The following is a 27,482-nucleotide window of genomic DNA, read 5'->3' as shown; positions in this document are numbered from 1 at the left end:
TTTGCCGTCCCGAGAAAACTGGTCGATGGAGAGTTTCGAACTTCTTTGCACACATCAAAAACGTACACAAAGTAGAATTTGTGGTTGATAGTAGTAGCCAGAAGCGTGCATGGTCGGACATATTGAGTTCAGAAAATGCTGAGCCCGAAATAGCTAAACGACGCATGACCGACGAAATACGTACTGAATCCATAATTATTGAAACTCTAAATGAAAACTTGCTGGATGATATATCTACTGAATGGACAAATGCACCAAATGAAGTGAATCATGAATTGATAAAAACATCAGATAATGAAGTTAATTGTTCAACTGGAGAGCTTAGTAAAACATACTGCAATGATGATGAATCCGACGACGTTCTTGAACCCACAGTCGTTTCAAGATCAACTGATGTAGAGACGTTAAACTCGTATCGTGCTACGGAGCGGCCAACCGCAGCACCAGCGCTATAGAGGCCACTACTATGAAAAACTTAAGCATGATCGAGATAATTTTAAATGTTGCTTCCCGTAGCGTCAATACTCCTTGCCAGGGCATGCGATATTCATTGTTAGAAAAAGATCTATGCACATACAGGTAATATGTCTATAATATATCCATATCGACTGCATAAACATACATTCAAAAATATCACTATAGATACATACAAGGAGGCAAAGAGCTGTACGAGTTTGATCGCGCAAACACACCTCTACCGCATATTCGTACCATTCAACGTAACTTGAAAAAGACGTCAGAACATTTTCAAGAGGGACGGCTAATGGTAAAGGAGTTGAAAGAATACTTGGAACGAAACAAATACCCCCTCGTAATTTGCTGGAGTGAAGACGCGACTAGAATAACTGGTGGTATTGAATACAATTCCTTTGAGGACAAACTCTCTGGTCTGGTAGCCCCACTAGGTGCTAATGGAATGCCTATCATGGACTTATTCACATGTTCTTCACCGCGTAAAATAATACAAGATATTCAAGATTATCCAATCGGACGAAACGTACAATTATGCATGGCTCAACCCATTTGCATGAACGCAGCTCCGTTTTGTGCACTTTACTATTGTACAAATAACAGATTTTCCACAACTGATGTCCTAAACAAGTGGAACTTTATCCATGCTGAAATGTATAAAGAAGGCATTAAAATTATTTGCAAGGCTACTGATGGTGATAGTCGTTTCATTGGATCAATGTTGATTAAGATGGAGCTGCCTAGTCGTAACAATAATACTTTTGGAACTTGGTTCGTATCCAACACAAATAATGAATGTTTATGCATTCAGGATCCAACGCATTTGGCAAATAAATTTCGAAACCGGCTTGTTAATCGGAGTAAACAATTATTACTCGGTATAAAACTCGATATTTGTTATTTCGTGCTAGAATCCTAGTTCAACACATTTGGTACATTTCAGGCAGATACCAAGTATCTGTAATACACTTGGAAGAACTCATACGCAATGTGTCCAAAGATCAACATGGATTAGCCGAAGGAGATCTTAGTGACAAGGACAAAATGAAATTTCGACCTGTTCTAAAAATAACGTCAGATCCAGTCATTGAAAGTCTACAGAAGTTTATTCCTCTTTCTAACGGAACAGTGGTGTATTTGAGACTAATTTCGTGTAGGGTAACAGAGGTATTTTGGCCCGCTTTAGGATCGATTTTATTTTGGCCCACTTTGTAAAAATATCCACCAAATGTTTAAATATCTTTGAAAAATCCTTCCGCAATAGGTAATTTAATGTGATTAGCTTCAAACTGAAGCAACATGGGTTACCTAAGATCGATTGAATCCATATAGTTTGTTAGGTGGGCCAAAATATATGAAGTGGCCAAAATACCTATGTTACCCTATTCTGTCATCGTTCATGGACCCATCGCTGATGCCGCTCCAGCGAATTTACAATGTGTGGTTAGTACATTTCCTTCTAAATGGCAGTTACTTGAGTTCTATATTATGCGTTCATGAAACTCTTTCACAAACTAGAAAAACTTTAACAAATTACTCCAAAGATTTTTCAATTCCACAGGAAAGCTCTCTTTTTTGTAAGGTGCTGGCGCAATTGGTGCATGTTAAAAAATAACAATATACAAAACTGTATAACAACGAATGCCTACTGGGGACTGGAAATAAATGCACACACATTGATAAATTTTGTCATTCTATGCAGAACAACTAATCTGGAATTCGCTATAACATTACTGCAAAGCCAAACCTGCGAAGGAATCTTCAGAGACGCTCGTTCTTTCACGTCCACAAAATCTACTGTAGTGAATTTCACGATGCAAGGGTTTGAAGCTCGTCTCAATAAAATACATACTAAAAGAGACATCACGGTAAGACAACAGAAAAATCTTGCGTTTCCACGATTAAAGGTCTCTTCAGATATCACTTACGAGAACAGACTTCCTAATAACGATGAAATTGTTACTACTGTAGAAAAAGCTCGGCAAGCAGCTTTACAATTAGCGCTTGAAATAGGATTTGATTCTGGTGATATTTCCTTCGAGGAAAGCATCGTTTTAAGACAGCCGAAACAAAAATCAGAATACGAGTTTGAGTTCGTCACTGTGCCAGATGAACTGAGAACTTATAATGAAGATGAAGTACATGACTCGACTGAACTGTTTCCCAACATTGGAGAAAGTATGAATTTGAAAGATGCTAGAAATTTCAAACGTGTTTTCAAAGTGAGAAATAGAAATGGAAAAATAGTGCATGTAAAGAAGACAACCTTTGTTTGGATGATCACATCTGGATTACAAAAATGTTCGACGGACCGACTGTATCGATTTCACGATTCGATTTCAGGATCTACCACGATTCAAAAAGTACGAGATTCAAATGAAGTATATTCAGAAATTTCAGTAGGAGAATTCATTTTGTTAAGATTAAAAAACCGTTTCCTTGTTTGTAAGGTTTACGGATTCAGATATCTCAACAGGAAAAAAAGTTCGTGCTCATTAGCTACGATTCCAGTAAAAGCTCCTGAGGGTGCACGATCTAAAGGCGTGGAATTACTGGGGAGTCTTTTTGAAATTGTGCAATTTGATAATGATCTCAATTTAGATTTATTTAGCATTAGTAAATCTGTTGATATACAAAATTATGTATCGCATTTAATACAACCATCGATAAACTCCGCTTTACTATATTATTCAGGAGTAACTGTTTCATATATTCAAAATATTAAAAATTAGAAAATATGTTCTGTTGAGTTCTTATTTCTCTTACAATAATAGATAACCACTGAGCAAAGCCCTATTAAAAATTTTCACTATTAAGCTGTTTGTGAAATGATATATCTTATTCATTTCGGTGTGATATGATTTGTGTTGTATTTTTGGAATCATTTTCATGTTTCGTTCCAGAGCAGCGAAAAAGATTTTCCGATAACTAATTCGTTCGCCGGGAGCATAGCTCATCTAATTTTATTTGCTATCTTGTTAATCATTCACCTAAATAATAATTTAGAAAAAGGCTGATAATCTATGCTAAGTCTTTTCACATTTGTATTTTGTTATCTTGTAATTGTTGAAACTTTGCGTCATAATTAGTTGTAATATTATCAGATTGTGAATGAAAATAGTGTTGACATTTGTGTAATTCTAGATTTATTTATTATAGAAACATTGGCTGCTTTGATGTGTATATGTGTTTAATGAGACGTATAGATCGTGAATAGTAGCGTATAAACAATGCATGAACAAGTATTTGAATCTAGTAATTTGTATAGAAGGTGCTTCGATCGTATATATGAATTTTTATGCAATTTTGCATTGATAGCTATGATAATTCAGATGTGTCGTTCCCCTCGGATTAATCTGTGAACCTGGCATCCCTGGGCAGTATCATTGACTTACACGCTTAAGAATAGTTACTCAAAAATGAGTAGGACCCCTCTCATCTATAGAAAAAGTGGAACAAATCTCGGTTGATTTTCCAGAAGGTCGTAACAGCAAGTGATAGTTTCTCTTTGTTTACTTTCTCTTCTATTAATTACCAAGCGGTTTACATGTTTATCACTTAACTCTTTGCATAGAATGATGCTCAAAACGTTCGACTTCCAAACAGAACTTTGAAATCCAAGAAATTCTTTTTAGATCACATCACAATAATCGAAAGAGAGAGTGAACAAAGAGAAACTGTCACTTGCTGTTACGGCCTTCTGGAAAATCAACCGAGAAATCTAATGTATAGAAACTCCTTAGTTACTCAAATTTTATTTCACATGCATCCAATTTGCGTAAACATTGCTCTTTTTCTGAATTTATTGTATTTAAATATTAAGTAATTGATACTCAATACTTAAAAAAACCCTACTGTGTTTATTTATTATTCTGTTTACAATTGATTTCTGAATTCGAGACATCATATCAAGTGGCAGTCACTTGGAGTAGTGTGTCAATCGCACCTTGACCACAGACTAACAGACATGACAGTATGAGTCAATTCTAATAAAAATAATTCTTCGTGATGCACTAGTTCCACCTATATTGTACAATATGCAATTGTATGGGATGCCTGATTTCATCATAATATTTGAAAATGAATCGTCACAATAAATTATTAGATTACGTTGATAATATAATTAATTTTTTTAGCGATGTTGGAAGGTAACCATTTATTTTCTCAACGTAGTTCATCTAGACTATTTTTGATTGTGTTGGCAATTTTCACCCGAAAGTAAGTAGGCACAATTCTGTATATTGTTTTGGCAATATGTATTAAATCTGTATCCTGTATGAAATTCGCATGGACGTATACAAATCAAATCTGTATGAATGGCAACTCTGTATGTAAATGAAAAAATAAACACAGTCTAGATGACAGACAGGATGTTTTTGATAGGGTTACGTGGCGCCATCGTGACATATGCGAGTACTGTCCCAACTGAAGGAATATTCGAAATGACCGTTAAAATGATTAAAGAATCTAATTTAAGTGTCCTGTCTGTTAGTATGTGCCTTGACACACATATCAGTAATGCTCAGGCATCAATCAGACACTTATTCCTCATAAATGACACACTAGAGCATAATTCGTTTCCATTCTGAAGCACAATACGGAGCACTCCTGGATACAATATCTGCGGTGATGGCACAACCAAGGGCACAGTTTATCATTCCAGTCTTTGCAAACAAAACACCGTTTATGTTAAGCGACTCACTCTTGCAGATCCAGATACAGATGAACAGCTAAATAAAACTACGCGATCCCACTAACAAAAAATGGCGCCTGTTGCTACAAAAGGTTATTACGACTTTATGACTGATCTCTCGAATAGTAACCTACAAACGAGTTCTTACGTAAACTAAAATTTAGAGTAATAGTTACTCATTATCAATTTTTGAAGTTTCCATGTATCATTTGAAATTTGCCGCTTTAAACTATATACTGAATCAAGACAGTACACCCTCATTGAACATAACTCAAAATTGAGTGACAAATCACTCAACATCATAAAAAGTGCACGTACTCTAAACTTGAGTTACCACCTATCTACTCATTTTTGAGTTAAGGGACGAAATTGTCGAAACTTGAGTAATTTTTACTCAAAATAAAAAAAATTTCAGTAAGTTCAACTAAAAATTTGAGTTCCTTGCGCTCAAAATGAAGAAATTTTTCTTCGTTATTTTCATATACAAAGTTATTCTTCTTTCTTTTGAATGCGCAAAATAGTGATTCAAAACCGTTTCCTTTTGAATGGTTTGGAGTCAAAATTGAATTATTTTGATATCCCTATGTTGGGTTTTTCACTAAGCATAATTGAAACCACAAAACATCGATTATTGACGTTGATTCATTTTTTCAAACCCGGATCTAGAAACAGCAATGGAAAACGACGTATTCTTGCATTTATTATTCCGATAAGAATATTCCGAGAATGAAAAAGCACTGAACTGCAAGAAGTATTTTTTTCACTCAAATGTTTAAAAACTCAAACTCTAATATATGAATAAGTTTTACTCAAATCCATACTCAAATTTTGACATATTGTTCCAGTTTATGAATTTGAGTAATCGCAACTCAAGCCATGAGTTATGTTCAAAGAGCGTGTCCATGTCAAAATTTGAGTATGGATTTGAGTAAAATTTACTAAGGTCATGAGTTCTCTCGCATTTATTCATACATTAGAGTAAGCGTTGAGTTTTCAAACATTTGAGTGAAAAAAATACTTCTAGCAGTTCAGTGAGTTTTCATTTTCGGAATATTCTTATCGAATTTAAGAATGCAAGAAAACGTCGTTTTTCATTACCGTTTCTAGATCCGGCTTTTGAAATCACGAATCATCAATCATAGATGTGTTCAATAGTAATTTTGTGGTTTCAATTATGCTAAGTGAGAGATCCTACATAAAGATATCCAAATCGTTCAATTTTGACTCCAATGCTGTCAAATTGAACGGTTTCCAATCATTTTTTGCCCTTCCTATTCAAAAGAGAGAAGAATGATTTTAATCAGGGAATCCTTTTATATAAACATTAACGAAAAAGATTGTATTTATTTTGAGTGCAAAAAACTCAAATTTTGAGTTAAATTCACTTAAATTGTGAAAAAATTATTTATTTCTTATTTTGAGTAAAATATACTCAAATTTTGCTACATTCGTCCCTTACTCAAAATTGAGTAGATAGATGGTAACTCAAGTTCAGAGTACGTGCACTTTTTAATGGATTTGAGTGGTGTGTCACTCAATTTTGAGTTATATTCAATGAGAGTGTAGGTAAATATAACCTGCACTGATAAAAATCGATACGCTGGACTGATGTGTTTTATACTTAGTTTCGGCGCATTTGATTCGACACTTTAATTGTAAGTGTAAGTCGATTCAAATCTGATTCAAATCAAATAATATTGATTCTATTGATAATGCACTTGAATTCCATCAAACAAACAGCTGATTTATTTCAGATGTACACTCAAGCAAATTGAGTAGTGAAAATCATAAGGCAAATCTTATGATGCATCAAAAATCACCAAAATCATAATTTCATAAGATTAATATGAACAATATACCTCTGCAACATACATCTCATCTATCACTATAATAGTTTTCATACGAACAACTTATGAACTCCACAATATATGAGAGAAGTTATGTTTGTTATAGAAATTTCGCACAATATTCCTAAAAAGTTCGTATTAATTTCATAAGGCGTTTTATTGGAATTCCAATTTTCGTGATTTCATAAGGCGGTCTTATGATTCGCTTACGATATTCTTGTGGCTAAAAACCATACGAAATCATTATGAAATTCCATATATTTTTTGCCTGAGTGTATGCCTGAATACATACGTTCGACACTTACAATCGAACTGTCACAAATAAATGTGAGCTCTTGTAAACGCTTAAATTTCAACAGATTTATACCTATAGGGTAACAGAGGTATTTTGGCCCACTTTAGGATTGATTTTATTTTGGCCCACTTTGTACAAATATCCACCAAATGTTGTGATATCTTTGAAAATCCCTTCCGCAATAGGTAATTTAATATGATAGGCATCAAATTGATGCAACATGGGTTACTTAACATGGATAAAATCGATAAAGTTTGTTAGGTGGGCCAAAATATATGAAGTGGCCAAAATACCTCTGTTACCCTAATTATCATGATAATCTCTAATTCCATTACCTGAAAACACGAAAATTTTATAAGTCATACAAATAAAAATAAACCCATATTGAATGGGGAATTTTTAAATGGCGTATCAACAAATGAAAGTTGGGATATTTTTCCATTACTGCAATGCGATTATATATTTGTTCATTATTCTCAAATACCAACTGTTAGTTCATGATTTCTTGTTTTTTTTCATGGATGAAGTTGAGAAGTGAAAATAAGAACAAACTGTCACTTGCTGGTACGATGTTTTGAAAAGTAACCGAAAATGTAATGGATATACTTACTGTGTAATATTTCTTGCATATGTGATAGAAAACCTGACCCTATCACGAAGATTCTTCTAGTCATTTTGGTCTAAACCGTTATATTATATGCTTGATACTTAGTATTGCCGTAATTGTCAGGGAATATAAAGATTATTAGTAAAACATATATACATCAATACAGCGACACTTCAAACTGACATGTAGTAACATTAATCTCTGTCATAAAGCAACACGCTTTAATCTCATGTACAAGACATTCTATATCAACATGTCTGCACTTAATATTAATATGTGATGACATTTGATTGAGCCATATTACGACACACTTTACTTATATGCGCTAGAATGCTTAAGAATAAATTTAGCGTTGATATGTTAGTGAGTCTATACCCGCATACGCATGACTGCCAGATGGCTGACTAAACGCTACCAGCTGGAAAAATATGGCTGTTAGACATTCTGGTGACCGACTGCCTCACCGCTGCCAGCTATACAACCCATACGATACAACCGTATCCACAAGGATTTTTCCACATCAAAATCTTTGACATTTTCAGCGAAGTTGAGAGGATGAAAACGCTCGGCTAACTTAGATACAGGCGACTTTGTTTTGTCAAATTGGATTTGACAACCGTCACTGAATCAATTTTGGTAGCCGTCTGGTGGTCATGGCTGCCCAGGTAGCCAAAACGCTATGCGGGTAGAACTTGAAATGTATGTAGAGAAACATATTTTAATAAGGTGTCGATTTTTAGCAGTGTAGAGATTCTGGGAAAGATTTTCGGGTTGGAAAATTTTTTTTGAAAAAATGGCCTGGCAACTCTGATCAGGTCCAAAACAAAGCTTTGAGTAAGCATGCTACGATGGCGGTGAATTTGTTGCTGTGATTTCATAAAATGAGCGACGTAGTTTCCTACAATTTGAAATACAGTGAAACTCATGCAATTTTGATTGTTACTACACCAAATGTAGATGTGGAACATGAAGATTCTATCAATCTTGAAGTGCACGAAAAGGAGCTTGTGTTCACCGCACCGCCCTATCATTTGAGGTATCATGTGCTAATATGTAAAGCGATTTAGATTTAAAAATATCATGTTTCAGAATATCATCCGACAAGTACCTTGTGAAAACAGATGTGTATCCCGAAAGCATAGATTATGAGAAATCCTCCATCGTTTATCACATTCCACTGCAAACAGTCAGTGACGAACCCACAAAATCAAACCAAAATATTTTTAAATATGGATTTGGCGATTTTTATTGTTCCGTGCTGAATATTGTAAGTTCTTACTTTTTTTTCGAGTTTCATCAAAGTTGAAAAAGTATTTCGTACACAGCAAAACAGTCAAGATTTCAAAACATTGACAAACCCTGAGAATGTTTCATTTGAAGAAAGAAGAGCTAAGCGCATTAAAGACGAGCAGGACGATTTTAATCCTGAGCATTACGGCATGGATTATGTTCAATACGTTATTGATAGGTTCGGATTAGAATCGGTTGTTATTCCTTTGGATGTAAAACTGACGGATAACCAAAGATACTGCATCAAATTACTTATGGAGGAAAAATCACATAAAATCGACGATTACTGCGGTTTACATGAGCAACCATCCATCCTTACTAGCTTGGTTGATATTTTACTAGCGGTGCTTTACGATAAACTGATCAACCACAACGAGCTTAACGAAGCGATTTCACATTTCAACATTCACCGGATATCGGCCACGCTGTCTTACTTTGAAAAATTTGATTCGATTCAAGAGGTACTCGTAGCATTTTATCGAAGATGCTGTATCTATCCGCTGTACCGAAATCAGAATCTAGCCCATACCTGTACTACCATGTTGGAAAATGCTTTAAAACAAGATGATTCAAATGAATGGATCCTGGAAAAACTCTTGTATTGCTATGAGTCTTTCAAATCGCATGACACGGTCGTGCTCAACCATTACTATATCAAAGATTACGTGAAGCTTATTCAATATTGCTATGTGAGTGATACTTTACGAGCTTTTACTAAGGATATTGCAGCGGTGAGTATTTAACAAATGCTACATCATGTTTGTCTGCAATGTGCTTTCTTTAAACTATAGCTGTCTACATCAATCCGTGGGGGTTCATTAGGACTGGAAAGGATGTCTGTTGCTTTCAGAATTATAAAATCAGTAATGGAAGAAGACTATGAATCCACCGACTCCGATGACACTAGTAATTCAGACCAGGATGATGAAACCGAGTCGGATTACAGCAGTACAACAACCAGTGATGATGAGGTCATTCATTATCAGCCCGAAGAAAGTGTACTTGATAAGTTAAAAAATTTGAAATTAAAACCCTAATGAAACCGTGTGGACTGATTTTTGTTAGTGTAACTTTGGGGGTCGGTCGGTTTGCCGTTAGCATATTGGCTCACATATTTCTCTCGATTGTGATCAAAAGTGACTTTTTTGCTTTTCTTGTACCAATAGTCATTAGAGTCGGTATGTTATTTTCGAATCGTAATCGAATAAAATATCTTCGCTTCAGCTCTAAGAAGCATTTACACACTTAAACCCAATTCTCGATCTCGGTAAAGACAAATAAATATTATGTTTTCCGAGATTTGTTTAGTAAATTTGCTAATTTTTCGGCAAAGGACGTCTATTTGCCGAGATTTGGCAAAATTTTGTGCTGAACTTATCGGTGATTAACAATTATTTTTTTTTTGTTTCGATTATAGAGATTAACCTTGAGGTCATTCGCCTCTTCGGATCAGAAAAACTTTCTGACCCTATGTGCGGGGTTGGGAATCGAACCCAGGCGGGCTGCGTGAAAGGCATGGACTTACCCATCACACTATACCCATCCCCTGATTAACAATTATCCCGAGACCAGCAAATGCGTTTGCCGAAATTCGGCTTTACAACTGTCATTTACGTTTTACATTTTTGCTTAGAACTACGCAATTATTTTCTGACGAAATATTTCGGAGAAAATTTCTGGTAGTCATTAGAAAAAATCAATTAGTCCAAGAGGGAGACGTGTTGATTATATGTAGAAAGCTTCCTTCCAGATCCTGCTTTCTCTGTCGAGAAGTCATAACAGGTTATGTCGAAGAACTTCAACGACGCGTAACCCAACATATTCGATAATCGACGTTTAATCCGAATTGCATATTGTACTAAAGTGACATTCATATGAAATTCATAGAGAATCTAGAGGTAACGATATATCCTATCGTTTTGATGTGCATTTCAGATAAATGTAGCATGATTACCATTTAATATCAACAGATTTTACATTCATTTTATGAGTTAAGTGTAGGGGGTCAAAGGTGCACGACATCCTGGAAGGAGCGACAAATATCATATCTTACTGTTTGTATCGGCAGTTTGATTGACTTAGCTCTGGTCGTCACAAGCCCCGACCTCATGCCTACACGGTGTCAAATGATGACTGGTGACTCCTGTTTTTAGCAGAATGAGGAGGTGCGGAGTATTAGCAAGCGGTGGGACAGAGTGCAACTGTTGATAAGGAACTAACATCTTACTATAGATGTCTCGATTATCAACCCACTTTGTGACTGTTGCTAATATTCTTAACGTGGGAAGTGTGCAACATGTAAACTTTTATTAAAAAAATTATAAATTTTATATTATTAATAGTAACTATCCTATTGCCCTGAGCTTAGGATGATAAACTACAGGGCGCGTACCCTGCTTGGCGGATGAGGGTGGGAGTCAATTTACACTTCGTGTTGACCAAGTCGGATCATACCGAGATCGATCGTTCGCTTAAAACGGTAAAACGAATTTATTATATCATCTGTATTTATCACAGAGTTGACATGACTGATACTGCTTGAAATTGACAATGGGCCATTGGGTTGTTTCAGGCATTACTGATGCAATTGGGATGCTTATTCACCCCGGCTCTGTGTTCTGTTCGAGTCGGATTGTTTCGATCGGGTGTGAAGTTTTGCGTTCTGTAGCTCGATCGAGTTCTCCATACAAAGGCATAACTCGATCGAATTACAGAGTGCAGGTTTTTACATTCGTTTGACGGGGTCCGACTCGATCGGGATGCAGAATGGGGGTGATTAATATATCACATTCGTCCGGAACAGGTGAATTAAATTCAAAAAGTGGACTTATTATTATCAGAGATGCCAGAAAAAAATTTCAAATATCTTCAGACAGCGTTGCAAAAGTCTGTATATCTGAAAACAAATCTGCTGTTAGCAAATATTGCAGAAATTTCTCTATGATCTATAACTAAACGAACTTGGAAAAAAGGTCGCGACAATTTCAAAAGTCTGTAAAATTTGCAGATTTACAGACATATCTGCGGTTCTGGCATCTCTGATTAGGAATAGGAGCGGATTGACATCTTATGAACCGTTGGGGAAGTTTCAAACCTTCCGATCCGGTTCGATATCGGTACTGATGTTATACAGGTTGCATTGACGGCGAAACTGATCAGGGCAGGTGTGAAGACATTTTAAGCAATCGTGCCATTGTGTACATACTGTGGCTTCCCTGGACAATCTGGTGTTGAATGCGCATCCTTACCTTGCATCATATGATCCAACAGACTTACTAACACCTGACTTTATTTTATCTTATTTCATTTCATGGTGGGGGCGCAATGAAACGGGAATGTTGAAATAAGGAACTGTCATCGAAGGCCTAAGAGCAAGGAAATTTTAGGAAGAAGAACCCTGGGGCGTCTCCAGAGAACGACGAAAAGGTGGTAACTGAGTGATAACTTGACCTTTGTTAAGCTGAGGTAAGGTGGGGAGAGAGGGGTAAGTGCACTATTGTTTTTAATGTCACTTTATTATTATTACCATTATTATTATTATTGTTATTATTGTAATTATTATTATTGTTCCGTACGCTTTATTTTCAGCCACAAAGACAGTAGTTAGTAGTAGTTAGTAAACTTCTAAATGCTATATTTCCCTATTTATCTCCACTATCCCTAACCTAATGTATCTGAAACCAGTGGGACTCAGAGCAGCGCCTGCTGGTGGAGGAAGCCGGTGTGCTATACGGTCTAGTGCATATCAACGGTCAGGCTTTAGTAGGCTCACAGCCAGCTTGAAGTGAACCTCACTCAAGCAGATGGGCGGACACGGTCTGCCAGGTTGTGGGCTGATAAATTACAATTACAATTACAATTTTATGAGTTAAGTGTATGTTTTTATAAATATCATGTGTTCTACAAGTATCATGCTTTGCACATGATTATTTCCAGTGTAGTGTATATCTATACACTAAGGTCCTTTTTATGCGATCTTTTTTATGCGAATTTTCAGAGTTATGCGGTTTTTTATGCGAAGTTACAGAGTTATGGGAGCCAATGTCTTATGCTTATAATGTCTATAAATACTTACCTTACCTTACCTAACAGCTATAGGCCTGGAGTGTCCTTTGCTGTATCAAGCAGGGGCGGTAAGTTCCATGAAATATTGGGGGGGCACAAAAAATTATTACTACAGATCATTGAACTTTGCAATATATAAAAAAAATTTATAAAGGAAACGGAGAGGTTAGAGCAAATAAAAAGCAACCAAGTAAAAATCACGAACATTTTCCCTACTATTCCAGTAATAAAGAATATTCGAAAGTGGTAAAGTATAGCACATTTCACATTGCAGTATATTAATTATAAAATTTTAGTAATTTAATTAAGAAATATGAAGGATTACGAAGACCAACTACGGGGATAACAGAAAAAAGTGTTATATCATAAGATATCTCTAGCAAATTTTCTAATATTTATTCCAGTTGTCAAAATATTGGGGGGACATGGCCTCTCCAATAAATCTTTTGGGGGGGGCAAAAAGTGCCTTGCCCCCCCCATAGTTGCCGCGCCTGGTATCAAGCATACGTCTCCACATAACTCGGTCCATGGCTGCTCGTCGCCAGCTACTCAAGGCACGGATGCTTCTGAGGTCACCTTCCACTTGATCGATCCACCTTGCTCGCTGCGCTCCTCTTCTTCTTCTACCAGTCGGATTACATTCAAGAACCATTTTCACTGGGCTGTCGTCCGACATCCTTATGACATGCCCAGCCCATCGTAGACGTCCGATTTTAGCTGTCCATACGATAGGTGGTTCTCCTAGCAGCTGTTGCAATTCGTGATTCATACGCCGTCTCCACGTTCCGTCTTCCATCTGCACTCCGCCTTTATTGCGAAGCGAAAAAGTGCGTACAGATGTATTATTCAAAGTATTGTCCGTCGACAACTTTCACCCATCCGGAAATTTTCGGACAACTTTCTCCCATTCCGGAAATTTTCGGATCCCGGCTCGAAAAAAGGAGTCCTTTTTTTACGCTATCCATGAAGCAATCCATTTTTCCAACTCTTCGAAGGATTGAAAATGTTGATCTGGCTCGAAAAAAGGAGTCCTTTTTTTACGCTATCCATGAAGCAATCCATTTTTCCAACTCTTCGAAGGATTGAAAATGTTGATCTGCCAGGCCGTGTGCCATCGAACGGAATAGGTGGATGTCAGAAGGGGCGACATCTGGGGAATACGGCGGGTGGGGCAAGACTTCCCATTCCAGCGTTTCCAGGTACTTTTTGACCACTTTTGCGACGTGAGGCCGAGCATTGTCGTGTTGGAGGATGACTTTGTCATGTCGCTCTTGATACTGTGGTTTTTTGTCTTTTGGCGCATCAGTTGCGTTCTGTAGCGATCTCCTGTGATGGTTTCACCCGGTTTTAAGAGCTCGTAGTAAATTGTTATTCATCTTTGTAGGTTTTTTCTCTTCCACCATCATGTTTGTCTTCGACATCGAAATCACCATTTTTAAAACGTTGAAACCACTCCCGACACGTTCTTTTACTCAGAGCAGCATCACCGTAAGTTTCTGAAAACATTCGATGCGCTTCAGTTGCATTTTTTTTCGAATTGTAACAGAAAAGTAAAACTTCCCTCGTTTTGAATCGGTTCTACATTTTAAGCGTCTTGGTTTTATTTTTTCAATAAAATATACATATGAAAGGCAATAAGTTATTCACCTTCATATATACTAATCATGGAAAATGTTATTGCCAATAACATTGCTTTCTCATTACCAAACATACCCATATTTCAATCTCATTTACCTCGTCTCAAGATTCGTTTTTTGTACATACATGCAGGATTGACGAATATCAAATAAAGTCGAATAAAAAAAAAGAAAAAAGAAGTAGGAGGGAAATAAACAAGACACGTACGGCGAGATAATGACGCAATTTCGCCTTGACAATTTTGACAGTAGCCGGAATGCAGCCAGCCTTCTGACAGTTGCCAGAATTCCTCACAAGCGGGGTACCTTCAAGTTTTCAAAATTTCCATGTGTATTTTTAAGCTTCAAGGAAGAGTTTTTTTCAGATCCTGTGGCATTTTTTATTGTCAGAGTTTCTACCCAAACAGATACTTTTACCAATGATACGTATTTTGTATTATTGAATTCATTAAAGATAAGAACAAGATTGGTGGGACGCGCTCGTATCTTCAATAAATAATACTAGAAATGTCAAAGAAGAATCTTATAAAAACACAAAAAGTGGTCTGACTAAATTTGGTCCAATTTTCAAGAAAAGAAACAGCACCCTCTCATTCGGCTGCTATCGATCAAGGTAATAGCACCTAATCAAAACCGTTTTATTGAACTAATATCACCATAGGCACACGGGGAGGCATGAGATAGGAACTTATGAAAACATAGTTATCTAACCTTCCACCTACTTTGAAAAAATTAGAAACTTATGTGTAGAGGCCATTTGGACAAGGTTGAAGCTGAGAAACTGAGCCACAATGAATACTGGCACTAGCATTTGAGATTATACTTATACTTCATGCTTTATTTCAGACCAGAATGGGAGTAAGGAGAGTGATGAGATTCAATGGGTAATGTTGGTAGTAACTCGAAAAATTTTATTCGAAATGTTGGTAATTTCTTAACCAATTTGGATTTGCAGCTCCAATGTTCATTTTGACTAACACCGACAGCAATTTTTTTTATTCTTGATATCAAATAAGATAAAATAACGTTGCTTTCACAGCAACTTTATTCATTTTTCATTTTAGGCATAAACAATCTTTGTAGTTCTTTGAATACTAGAGTAAATATAAATGTACATGCCAGAAATAGCTAGCAAACTGACGGCCCGTTTGAATACAACGGATTCATATTCTGTTCCATTTTTGTTCCACTTTCCGTAGTTCATACGTTATGTTTATACACGGCGACTTTGTTCAGTTACGTTTTTTGTCATCTCCATAGCGATTAGGCTTATTCGACTTTTTTCTACACACCATCAAAACCAATACATGCGCCAGCAGCACAGGTACTCCTAGCAGGATTGCTAACACATCCAGGTTATGGTATTGAACAAAACTTAGATCCATCGACGCAGTTCGAATATGCGCGGCACCCTTGTGTCGAAGGACGTATTCGACCCAATACACGGCTAAATCTAATGGATTTTGTGGTTGATCTCGATATCGTTGAGAAATAAGCTGGGCATTTTGTTTATAATTCTTGTCTCCCAGAATCGTGTTGATTGCTTGAGTTAGGCGTTCTTGGGAAATCTCCAGATAAGGCACAGTTAATCCGTATCCGCCGCGCTCAGCTTTGGCCATGTTTAGGTGCTGATCGCCGAATATTGGAATACCAATCACCGGAACTCCATGATAAAGTGCCTCCATAGTACTCAAAAGACCTCCGTGGGTTACAAAAATACGCACGTTGGGATGAGCCAGAATGTCATTCTGAGGCCACCAACTTTGAATAAGAACATTATCCGGCTTAGACGGCATGTTCTCATCCTCCCACTTCCATAACACTTTTTGTTTTAACTTCGAGAACGCATTCAGGAAAGCTTCGCGTTTGTCCAATGGCAGATCTTTGCTTTTTATGTTGGAACCCATTGAGAAATATATTACTCCTTCTGTAGCGTTGTCCATGAAACTCTGAATATCAACTGGTAGTGGATTCGGATTTCGGTTGATGTGCATTCCACCGACTTCGATCATTCCAGTGACATACGGTCTTGGGTAGCTGAGCGAGAAGTGATTGTTCAACAGCACAGCGGATACCGCTTTCTTTTTCAACTCATTCAGCGTAGGCTTTGGATCGGGGAAATTTTTTTGATAGATCTCGATCTGCACCGGTTGATCGACAAATCTGAGCACTAGGGACTCCGTTACACTCATCAAAGTGTTCATCAGTCGTTCTTTGAAGCTCATATGATCGGTAAATGCTAGGAATGGGTTCGGAATGTAGGACGGAGGGGCTGGCGTTCCAACCAAATCCGTTGTCCATTTGCTGGCTCCGAATGACGATATACCGACGCATGGTGCATTGAAATGATGCGCAAAACCTGAAATATGAGATGAAGTAAATTATTTGGTAGGGACCAAATCTGGGGAGTGTGACGGATGGGTAAAAGTTTTCATTTGAGTTCAGAAATGATGTTTTTGATCGCTCTCACTATGTGCACAAGGGGGGTAGTCGTGTTGCAAAAAATATCGGCACAAAAAATTATTACTACAGATCATTAAATGTATTGCAATATATAAAACATTTTTGTATAGGAAACGGAGAGGCTAGAGCAAATAAAAAGCAATCAAGTTTAGTTTCTCTTTCGAATGTTGTGGATTGTAAACTAAGTTTCAAGGAACACATGGAATACATTATCTCAAAAGCTTCTAAAATGTTTGGATTCGTATTCCGCTTAAATAAGCACTTCACTGATATATACTGTTTAAAAGCGCTATATTGCACTTTGGTTCGATCTACTCTCGAGTACGCTGCCGTTATTTGGGTACCGTACTATTATACCGGCATCCAGCGTATTGAATCTATCCAACGCAATTTCGTTCGCTTTGCACTTCGTCGTCTTCCTTGGAACGACGCTCATAACCTTCCCAGCTACCAGGACCGTTGTAAGCTAATTGATCTTGACCTGCTATCCGTTCGCCGTGATGTCTCAAAAGCAGTCTTTGTTTCTGATTTGATATTATCACGAATTGATTGTCCAGATATGTTACAAAAATTGAATTTCGACATCCATCAACGCAGTCCTCGATACCAGCCATTTCTGAGGTTACATCGTGCTAGAATAATTATGCATATAATGAACCGTTCCTCAGCATGTGTCGCCTTTTCAATCGCTGTTCTGATGTTTTCGATTTCCACTTGTCGCGTAGTACTGCTAAAAAAACGTTTCCTGAATACTCACAGCTATAGTTTTTATGTTACTTTATTTATCTATTGTTTAATTTTATTATGTTGAGATAAAGATTAGCGATAGTTGTATTTTTAAGCCAAAAATGTATCTGTTAGATATTTGTAATCTGTTGATACAAAAGACGAGAAAGTTTTATGCCTGTTGGAGAAAGAGGTTTAAAGAATCTCAGCTCCAGCGGGCTTTACCCTGCTCCAAACAAACAAATAAACAAATAAATAGACACGATCACAAACATTTTCCTTACGATTCATGTAATAATCAATATTCGAAAGTGGTAAAATATAGCACATTGCACATTGTGTACGGCGTACAATGTAGGGATAATGGCACAGGAACAAATCTCTTCAGTGGGCAATCTAATTCCGCTACGGCTAACACCAACACACCAGAGAATTAAAATTGTCCGTACAGTTCGAACCGGTGTCCACAACAGATTACCTTGGGTAGGGTCTGATTGAGGATCGGATCGATAGACAAATTTTTGTGGTTCTCTCGGCGGTGCTCCAGAACGGATGGACGAAGTTCGATAGCGACTCAGAACGCTGAAACGAACTATACTCGATGGCGACAGGCTCAAAAGCAGCAGCAATCGGAATTCTCACTCAAGCAGCGCATACCAAATAGAGATGGGCAATTCGCTCCTGAGCTGTTCCAGTGAATCGAATCATTGAAGTGAGCTGACAGCTCACAGCTCTTTTCAAAAGAACCGCAGCTCATCAGCTCACTCATTTGCTACCCAGTTCACTGCATTATGACGAAGGGAACACGCTACGAGCTGATCGGATCTTCGGCTCTTTAAGAGATTCAATTTAGTCGACATCAATTAAAGATAAACTAATTCGCATTGCATTCATTGCATCATTGCAAATCAATGATTCAATTTCGATCATGCATATGAAAAAAAACCGGTGTATAAGAAAAAACGGCGCACAAAATTAACCTTAAGTTCAAACTAAAAGAGCTGATGAGCTGATACATCGAATCGATTCACTTTGGTGAGCTGATCGGTTCGGAGCTGTTCACCAAAATGAGCTGTTTTGCACGTCTCTAATACCAAACCTCAAATGGTGTTCTTTCGGTGGCAGAAAAGAAATTCCAGGTTTAACTCTTTAATTTTGTTTCGCGATGTTTACTGTACAATGGTTACAACAATAATGAATTTTAGTGCGTGAAACGATTTCTTATATACTATTTTTCAGTTCGGCGTGTGCATTCATTCAGCAAGGATTAAGCCCCACCCCCTTTCAATACAACAACACGAATTGCGTGTTAGCAGAGAATGCTTGTATGGGGAGACTTTCCTGTGCGGACATGAATGGACATGATCAATGCGTGTGAATTTTAGGGATCAGATACAAGCTATTGGATTAAATTTGAGTTCAGTGGGGAATATGGGAACGGGAATGTATGACAAAACAATCATTTTGGGAAAAGACAAGACATGAGTGATTTTTTCCCTGCATTATGCGTTCGGTATCGAACACATTGTAGTAGATTAGTTTAAAAATTTTAGTAACTAGAAAATATGAACGTTTACGGAGGAGACGAACTACGGGGATAAAAAAAAGTGTTATATCGTAAGATATTTCTAGTAAATTTTCAAATATTTATTCCAGTTGACAAAATATTGGGAGGGCAGGCCACTCCAATAAATTCCCCAAGTTGCCGCCCCTGCGTTGGTGACCCATACAATTATGTTTTCTTAACTCTTAATTGCAGAGCACGCACAATCTGATATGTCTTCGTGTGATCAGTGCGTATTGTACGATATCTGGAAATGCAGCCTGCGTGGTGGCGTGCATGATGCCTATTGGACTGCTCATCAAGGAGGACGCTGAGTGCTATGTTACGCGGAGGGACAGGAACGCCCGTAGGACTGCCAACGCAGCCTCCCTATGCGAGTGACAAAGGAAATGGGACAGCTCAACCAAGGGCAGGTGGACACATCGGCTCATTCCAAGAGTCTCCGGATGGATCGACAGATTCCACGGCGAAGTAAACTTTGGCCTGACGCAGTTCCTCACGGGTCACAGTTGTTTTAGGTGGTATCTCCATAGGTTCGGCCACGCGGCATCTCCTGCTTGCCCTGGCTGCCCAAATGAGCTTGAGACGGCAAAAACGTCCTGTTTGCCTGTCCAGGCTTTGCGACACAAAGTAATGGTCTGATGTATGTGGCAGAGAAACTACACCAGAGAACCTAGTCGAGAGGATGGGCAACAGCGAGGAGAACTGGAACGCAGTGTCGACGCGGGCATCTTGCAGTGGAATTGGAGTGTAGAACAACAGGCAGCCGCGACTGCCGGCAGCTAAAGAGGGGTCAGCAAACAAGCGTCGGTTCGGGAGTTTTTCCGTTGTCGAGGAACACTCTGTCGGTTTAGTCTAAATCCTTCGCCGGGGATTAGACGAGTAGATTGCGACGTAGCTCCGGTATGGCTTGTCGGGGCGCCAGTGAACCGGAAGCCATCTTCCAACCGGAATCATTGGAGCAACCCAGGCATCCTGCCGATCGATCCGTTTACGGGTATCGGAAGCGACGGTTACGGGAGAACTTCCATCGCCGGTGAATTGTTCTCCGGTGTAGGCTAGATCCTTCGTCGGGGACTAGCCGAGTAGAAGCCAAAGCACCGAAGTCGAGTCGTCGGGGCACCAGTGAACCGAAAGCTATGCTCCAACCGGAATCACCGGATCGACCTCGGCACTCATCCGAGTGTCCCGGTGGCGTAACATGAATGGTCAGTGTCGGGAGAACTTCCTTCGCCGGGGAACTCTCTGTCGGTGTAGGCTAGATCCTTCGCCGGGGACTAGTCGAGTAGAAGCCACAGCATCGAAGTTGAAACGTCGGGGCGCCAGTGAACCGGAAGCCAAGCTCCAACCGGAATCACAGGATCGACCTCGGCACTCATTCGAGTGTCCCGTGTGGCAAAACACAAGATTTGGTGTTGGGAGAAACTCTTTCGTCGGGGAGCTCTTCGTCAGCGTAGTCTAGATCCTTCGACGGGGATTAGATGAGTAGATTGCGACGTAACTCCGGTATAGATCGTCGGGGCGCCAGTGAACCGGAGCGTCGGTCCCTGGGAAACTTCCATCGTCAGGAATTAGCCGAGTAGTTCGTGACGTAGACCAGCCCTGGGTCGTCAATGCGCCAGCGAACCGAAAGCTAAGCTCCGACCGGAATCGCCGGACTGACCTCGACATCCTCCTGGTCGATCCCCTGTAGCGAAACAAGTGACTCAAAGTCGAGTGATAAATGACCCAAAAGTAGGAGAGAACGACGCAGACGTCCATGACGATACATAAGTCCGGGAAGGGAGCTTTGAGCACCGATTGCCTTCCACCCCGAAGTAATACCTAACGGTAGTTCCGGAGAGGTAGAGTTGGAAATCCAAGGTGTTTCAGTGGATAGTTCTATGGAGAGTCCCACACTCTGTGCGTAAATGCATTTCACCTTGTAAAAAAACCCTTAATTGCATTGAGTCCCAAATATGGGACACACATTTCAAAAAATTCTGCAAAGCGTTATAATGTATATTTTTCACCAATTGCATGATGTTCCATATTTGGGATGCATTCTCAACTCACAAAAAAAAATTTCATAGTATTCTCTTCATATCGAGCGAACAAAACGAGAATTTCGAACAAAGCTGATTTCTGCTATTTTCAAAAAAATCCAGGAGCGCTCTATACTTATGAAATAACTTGAAAAAAATATTTTGGTTACTACCATATACTATTAATAAAAACTACAAGGATCAGCCACATGGGGTTGTTCGAGCCATTGATGTGGAACAAGGCAACCAAAATCTTCAATCAAAAAGTTGAATCAATCCGAACCAACACCGAACATCATTTGTCTTGATTTGCATTTGTTTTATGACCGACGAAATTACACCATTATCCCAAACATATGCAATTATATCTTTGTACATACTTGCGATTTCGATAATTAAGATTCTCTTCGCCAAGCTTGTGTTCAAGTTTTTTATGCAAGCAGATTTTTTAGCGTTAAGTTTCTCTACCATTCTGCGATTTCGGTTGAAGCGATAAACTATTTCTCATTATCAATCGAGATCATCTAATATAAATTAGAAATTAATCTTAAGCATTCAAAATTTATCCAGGGGTAGCTGTCAATTTCTCATGGGAAAACGACATAACATGGAATTCCGAGCTTGCATGACACAAGATCAGAGCATACCAATTAAGGGCTGAGGCCAGTGTGTTTTAGGACGTTTTAGCCCTTTTTTTCACGTTTCAAATCTGATTTTCTCAGAAATGGTGACGAATATAAAAAAACCCAACTAAAAATCTCTTAGAAAAATAGTTTAGATTATTCTGTGAAAATGTCAGAATGATTATTTGGTCGGGAAAGTCTTTTTTCTGAAGGAAGATTTTGCATAGCTGAAAACGGCAACTTTCAATTTGTTCATTGAATATCTCGCCTTCAAAAGCATGGATCAAAAATCTATCCTGACAATGTCTAGATAATTTAGTTTAGATACGATTAGCGCATAAAAACATATATGTTGTTGCGATAAAAATCAAATGAATGCTATTTTTGTAATGGTAAGTACGTTTCTATGGTGGCACCATTTCTGCCTGGTAACGTAACTTTGCACTAGTTTGCATCGCTATATAGAAAACAAAAATGTGTTCCACATTAAAAAAAATTAACTTTTGATTTTCGTGATTTTCAGATATTTTAATGCACAATGCCCCATGTATGGGACAGGCTGTTTTTTCACTCCTGAAGGGGTAGTTTTGTCGGGGATTTTTTAGTATTTTCCCGTATTCTGGAGCACGGAAGATCTTATTTACGTTCTACGGCTAGTTTTGTCGGGGATTTTTTAGTATTTTCCCGTATTCTGGAGCACGGAAGATCTTATTTACGTTCTACGGCCTGCCAAATGCCTTAGGTTCTTGAGCAGCTTTTTTCATGGGAAATGGACTGATTTTTTCATGGGAAATGGACAAATCAAAGTACAAATCAATAACGTAAAGCGCGCAACCCGCATTGTATGATCTTTCTTGAATCGCCGAAGAGTTGAGTTTTCGACACAAACTAAATCGAACAATAACGATGAAGATTGATTGACCGGTTTTAGTTTAGGAACGTTTTTTATGTGCACTGAAGACGGCCGTCATTTTGTTAGATATCCGTTCAGAGATACGAGCTCCTTGGGTTAGCGTGATAGCGGATGAAAGAGAAGAATTCCGCGTAAACTTTTGGGTCCAGCAGTGAAAGGGACATTAATCGTAGAAAAATATTCCCGCATTCTTTTTCCCGTACTTACCAAGCATCGCATCGGTCATGAACACCTCCAGTATGACCAAATCAAAATGTTGCCTGGAATTGATCAACTTCGTTACAGCCGGATCAGTCAAGGTGCTGTTGGTCAAAACTTTTCCGAAGGTATATATTCGCAAAATTGTTTCTATTGGTCCCTTGTTGATATTACTTAGGAAGCCTGAAGTAAAAGCTGTCAGAATAGATGATATATCGTTAAATATTCAATGATATTCGGTTTCTATACTGTGATCAACTTACGCTCCATTGCTTTCCAAACATTAGTAGTTGTAATATCATGATAATTTTTCAACTGTTTCTTTTGTGGGAATGGACTGATTACAGTTACCTTTGAATAGAAAACGAATAGTATATTATTTCTCGGATGATAAGCAAATTTTTTCGGCAGTTAACCTCGTGGCCCTTCTTAGCAAGGGCTTTCATCAGTGCAGATCCTACTGTATAATGAGATTTGGAAGTAGTAGGAAAAACTCCCAAAATTTTCGCCGCTTCAACATTTGTGTGTTGGATTATGACAATTGTGGTCAACAAAACAATTAATTGAAATAATTTCATTTCTAATTTGCGATATATTTCAGAGCTCAAAACAAAAAACAACAGGCCAGCGAAGCTCTTATGCGATAACTGTTCCTTTATTTTTATTTTTGAGTCCAAATTGATTAACCTTGCCAAGATATGCTATCTTAGAGAACCAAAGCTGTCGAAGTGTAGGTGTTTGGTTTCAAATTTGAATCTGGAAAGTGCAAGATTGTGACGTCGCCAGAAATATTCTTTGCAATTTTATCCAGGGCTATTGTACCAATTGTCAGCTCATTGGCAGTGTCGTCATATTATTTTGCCGATTACTCGATTTTCAATCAACGAATTGAGTTAAAATCGGATACAATATCTTTGCTTCGATTGTAAGAAGCAATACCGCAGCAACAATAGATCGAAAATTGTTCAATACTGCTGTTATTGCGACACGAAAACTCGAAGTGAATGCATCTCAGGTCAGCAGTTCTCACTCTAACTAATATATTTCGTATATGATATGACTACTGGAGCTGAGATGATTACTGGAACCGTAACCGCATTACAAAGTACTAATTCGTTTCTCAGACATTGATTGATTGATTCACGGTGTCACTTGTTTCAGTGTTAAGTTATGTACCATGTTAAATTTTTTTAACTGTGTTTTAACGGAGTTGACTACATAACAAAATATCACCGTATGTTATCATGATTTTTTCGGTATAGAATTCGCTCAAGTTTTAGAAAAAGTGCCGAGTTTCATATATCAATCGATTCAGCATAACGAGCATAACTGGCAAATGTCTGTGTATTTGTGTGTTTGTATGTGTGTGCAAAACTAACGGCATGTTTCTCAGCGATGGCTGGGCCGCTTTCGACCAAGCCTTGGTATTACATTCCTGTAGTGGAATTTGACCTTCTGTTTCAACAGACTTCGCAGTCGATTCAGAATGTACAGAACCATTGCATGGCTAGTGCTACGATTCTACTGACACTACGAATCCTTCCAGGTCGGGGCTCGAACATACGACAACTGGTTTGTAAGACCAGCGCCCTATGCATTGAACCGCCAACCCGGGACGATGCTTTTGACCAAACTAGTTGCTAATAAGAGGTCTTCCTGAAAGTATGCACGCTATTGTTTTTATTTTTAGATTTGATAATATCTGCCCCAATCGTCTTTGAACATTAAAACTGATTTTAAATTTAGATACCTTATCGTAAAACCAATCAAACGAGCCATAGCCCGCTTGTGAGGAATTCTGGAAACCGTCAGAAGGCTGGCTGCATTCCGGCTGCTGTCAAAATTGTCCAGGCGAAATTGCGTCATTATCTCGACGTACGTGTCTTGTTTTTTTCTCTCCTCCATCTTTTTTATTTTTTTATTCGACTTCATTTGATATTCGTCAATCCTGCATGTACATACAAAAAACGAATCCAGAGACGAGGTAAATAAGATTAAATTATGGGTATGTTTGCTAGTGAGAAAGCAATGTTATTGACAATCACATTTTCCATAATTAGTATATATGAAGGGCAATATTTCATATGTTTCATATGTACTTTTTATTGAAAAAATAGAACCAAGACGCTAGAAATGTAGAACCGATTCAAAACGGTTCTGCCAATCTTGTATGGCAAGAATCCGACAGAAAAAGAACCGTTAATAACCGCTAGGCGAGATTCTCTGCCGGAAACGGTTGTTGCATTGTTGCCAGACTTTTGCCGGAATTCTGCCAGAATTCCGGCAAAAATGGCTGGCAGACATAGCCAGTCGTCTGGAGGGAAATCTGGCCGCCGCGCTCAAGTGGGAGGTTGTAAGAATCCATTAATTATTAACGGAGATATGGATATTTTTGTGTAGGCGATTTTTCCGCCATGTCTCAATAGTAGGGGTTTTGAACGCAGCACGATGAAATTACGCTTGGAATCGAAATTAGACAGAATTTCCAATTCAATCGTTGCTGAGTAATGGATAAGTTGATTACAGTACTCTTTTCAATTTTGTCATCCCCTTACTACACAAGCTACCTGTTTCGTTTGCAGGAAGCCATCGACTAAAATGGAAATTGTGACAGCCGAGTGCTAGAGAAACCAGATGGTGCTGTGATTGATTCGTGAAAACATAGATTCGCCACCGGAACATCAGCGTCCCTCAATATTAGTTTAATACTTTCTTTACCAGAACGCTCACACGCTACAAACATCAGCTACGATGGAGTAACGAGACTGCGGATGAGCCAAGCCAAGCCCAATTCCATCAACAACTTCCGATCCCGATTATTTCCGAAATATAATCAATTAATCATTAATGAAATCTTACAAAGCCAAGATGAGAACTTGACACGCAGAATGCTAAAGCTCTCAAAAATAAAAGAGAACATATCCAGTTCCAGTCATATTTATATTCGAGTTTTGCGATCTTGGTGTTCTCGCATCAGAAGCATTTCTAGTATTGTACCTATGCAAGTCACTTCCTCTTTCAATCCGATCACACAAATATCGAGGCTGCATTCCATTTAAGATTTTTAAGTATCAATAGAATATTAGCGGAAGCATTTTTATTATATTTTAAAATCAATCGCATGACCTTATTTTGCAATCGCTGTTGTCTCAATATTTGCGTGTTGTTAGCAAGGAACAGAATCGATGAGCAGAAGTCAACGTGAGGAGAGATTATTGATTTATACAGGAGAATTTTACTACTGGTCGTTAAATCATTTTTTAGACACCGTACTTTTTAGCAACCTTCTTGACGACGTTGTTAACGTGAGATTTGAATGTAAGCTTTTCATCAATTATGACTCCACGATACTTCAACTCTCCAACGCGATCAGTAATCTCTCCATCAATTTCAATATTGGCTTCATGTTCAGTGCTTAAAGAAGAAATAACCATACATTTAGTTTTTGCGACATTCAGTTTTAATTGCTTGAATTTTAACCACTGAGCCAGAGCATGTAGGTCTTCGTTCTAATGTACAACCGCTTCATCCAAATCCTTAACTGTAATGAACAGAACAGTATCGTCAGCAAACAAATTTATTTCACAAAACCGTAAAACTCGCTTCATGTCATTTATGTACATAATAAACAAAATCGGTCCTAAAACACTACCCTGTGGCACACCAAGTGAATTACCTTGGAAACTAGACACAACGTTGAAAACAGTTCTCTTGGTTCTATCCAATAAATAGCTTTCAAACCACTTATATGCTACTCCTTCGATACCAAAGCGTTGTAGTGTTTGTAACAGTATAGGTTTAGAAATTGTTTCGAAAGCGCGTTTGAGATTCAAGAACACTGCAAAAACAGTCTCTCTAATCTCTATTTTCTCCTTCCATTTTGCTAAAACCATATCCATATCCCGATAGTTCCGGTTAGAGTTCAAATAGTTCATCAGCTGATCTTTAACAAAAAGTTCCAAATTTTTTTTCCAACCTGGGCAACATGTTAAGGAGTTCCATCCCTCTCCTCTGCTTTATCCGTTCCAGTAACCTTGGGGATAGGAACCACCAGCGATTCTTTCCA

At 38.3% G+C, this 27,482-nt stretch overlaps 2 protein-coding genes across 2 annotated transcripts; one reads left to right on the top strand and one right to left on the bottom strand.

The window, feature by feature from the left end:
* The first annotated feature begins 8,711 nt into the window (after positions 1 to 8,711).
* On the top strand, positions 8,712 to 10,250 carry LOC131438458 (protein SHQ1 homolog). Its single transcript, XM_058608509.1, has 4 exons — positions 8,712 to 8,949; positions 9,003 to 9,180; positions 9,239 to 9,934; positions 9,995 to 10,250. Exons 1-4 carry the CDS (start codon positions 8,795 to 8,797, stop codon positions 10,238 to 10,240), a joined length of 1,275 nt encoding a protein of 424 aa, XP_058464492.1. The 5' UTR covers positions 8,712 to 8,794; the 3' UTR covers positions 10,241 to 10,250.
* A 5,616-nt stretch (positions 10,251 to 15,866) lies between these two features.
* On the bottom strand, positions 15,867 to 24,057 carry LOC131436896 (UDP-glycosyltransferase UGT5-like). The gene is made up of 4 exons (XM_058605870.1): positions 23,833 to 24,057; positions 23,680 to 23,767; positions 23,426 to 23,611; positions 15,867 to 17,264 (listed from the first exon to the last, which is right to left on the bottom strand). The coding sequence occupies exons 1-4, from the start codon at positions 23,992 to 23,994 to the stop codon at positions 16,138 to 16,140; spliced, it is 1,563 nt and encodes a 520-aa protein (XP_058461853.1). The 5' UTR covers positions 23,995 to 24,057; the 3' UTR covers positions 15,867 to 16,137.
* Between the last annotated feature and the right edge of the window lie 3,425 nt (positions 24,058 to 27,482).

The sequence above is a fragment of the Malaya genurostris genome, chromosome 3 (genome assembly GCF_030247185.1).
Source record: "Malaya genurostris strain Urasoe2022 chromosome 3, Malgen_1.1, whole genome shotgun sequence".
Classification (NCBI taxonomy): Eukaryota; Metazoa; Arthropoda; class Insecta; order Diptera; family Culicidae; genus Malaya; species Malaya genurostris.
The sequence above is the reverse complement of the archived record's forward strand: the minus strand, read 5'-3'. Positions and strand labels throughout refer to the sequence as shown.

Excerpts from the sequence above, each read along its gene's own strand:
- LOC131438458 (XM_058608509.1), top strand. The coding sequence starts at position 8,795 with ATGAGCGACGTAGTTTCCTACAATTTGAAATACAGTGAAACTCATGCA. Across the intron at positions 9,181-9,238 it reads ATTGTTCCGTGCTGAATATT|CAAAACAGTCAAGATTTCAA; the intron begins GTAAGTTCTTAC and ends TTTCGTACACAG. Across the intron at positions 9,935-9,994 it reads TTACTAAGGATATTGCAGCG|CTGTCTACATCAATCCGTGG; the intron begins GTGAGTATTTAA and ends TTTAAACTATAG.
- LOC131436896 (XM_058605870.1), bottom strand. The coding sequence starts at position 23,994 with ATGAAATTATTTCAATTAATTGTTTTGTTGACCACAATTGTCATAATC. Across the intron at positions 23,612-23,679 it reads TGTTTGGAAAGCAATGGAGC|CTTTTACTTCAGGCTTCCTA; the intron begins GTAAGTTGATCA and ends CTATTCTGACAG. Across the intron at positions 17,265-23,425 it reads CATGACCGATGCGATGCTTG|GTTTTGCGCATCATTTCAAT; the intron begins GTAAGTACGGGA and ends CTCATATTTCAG.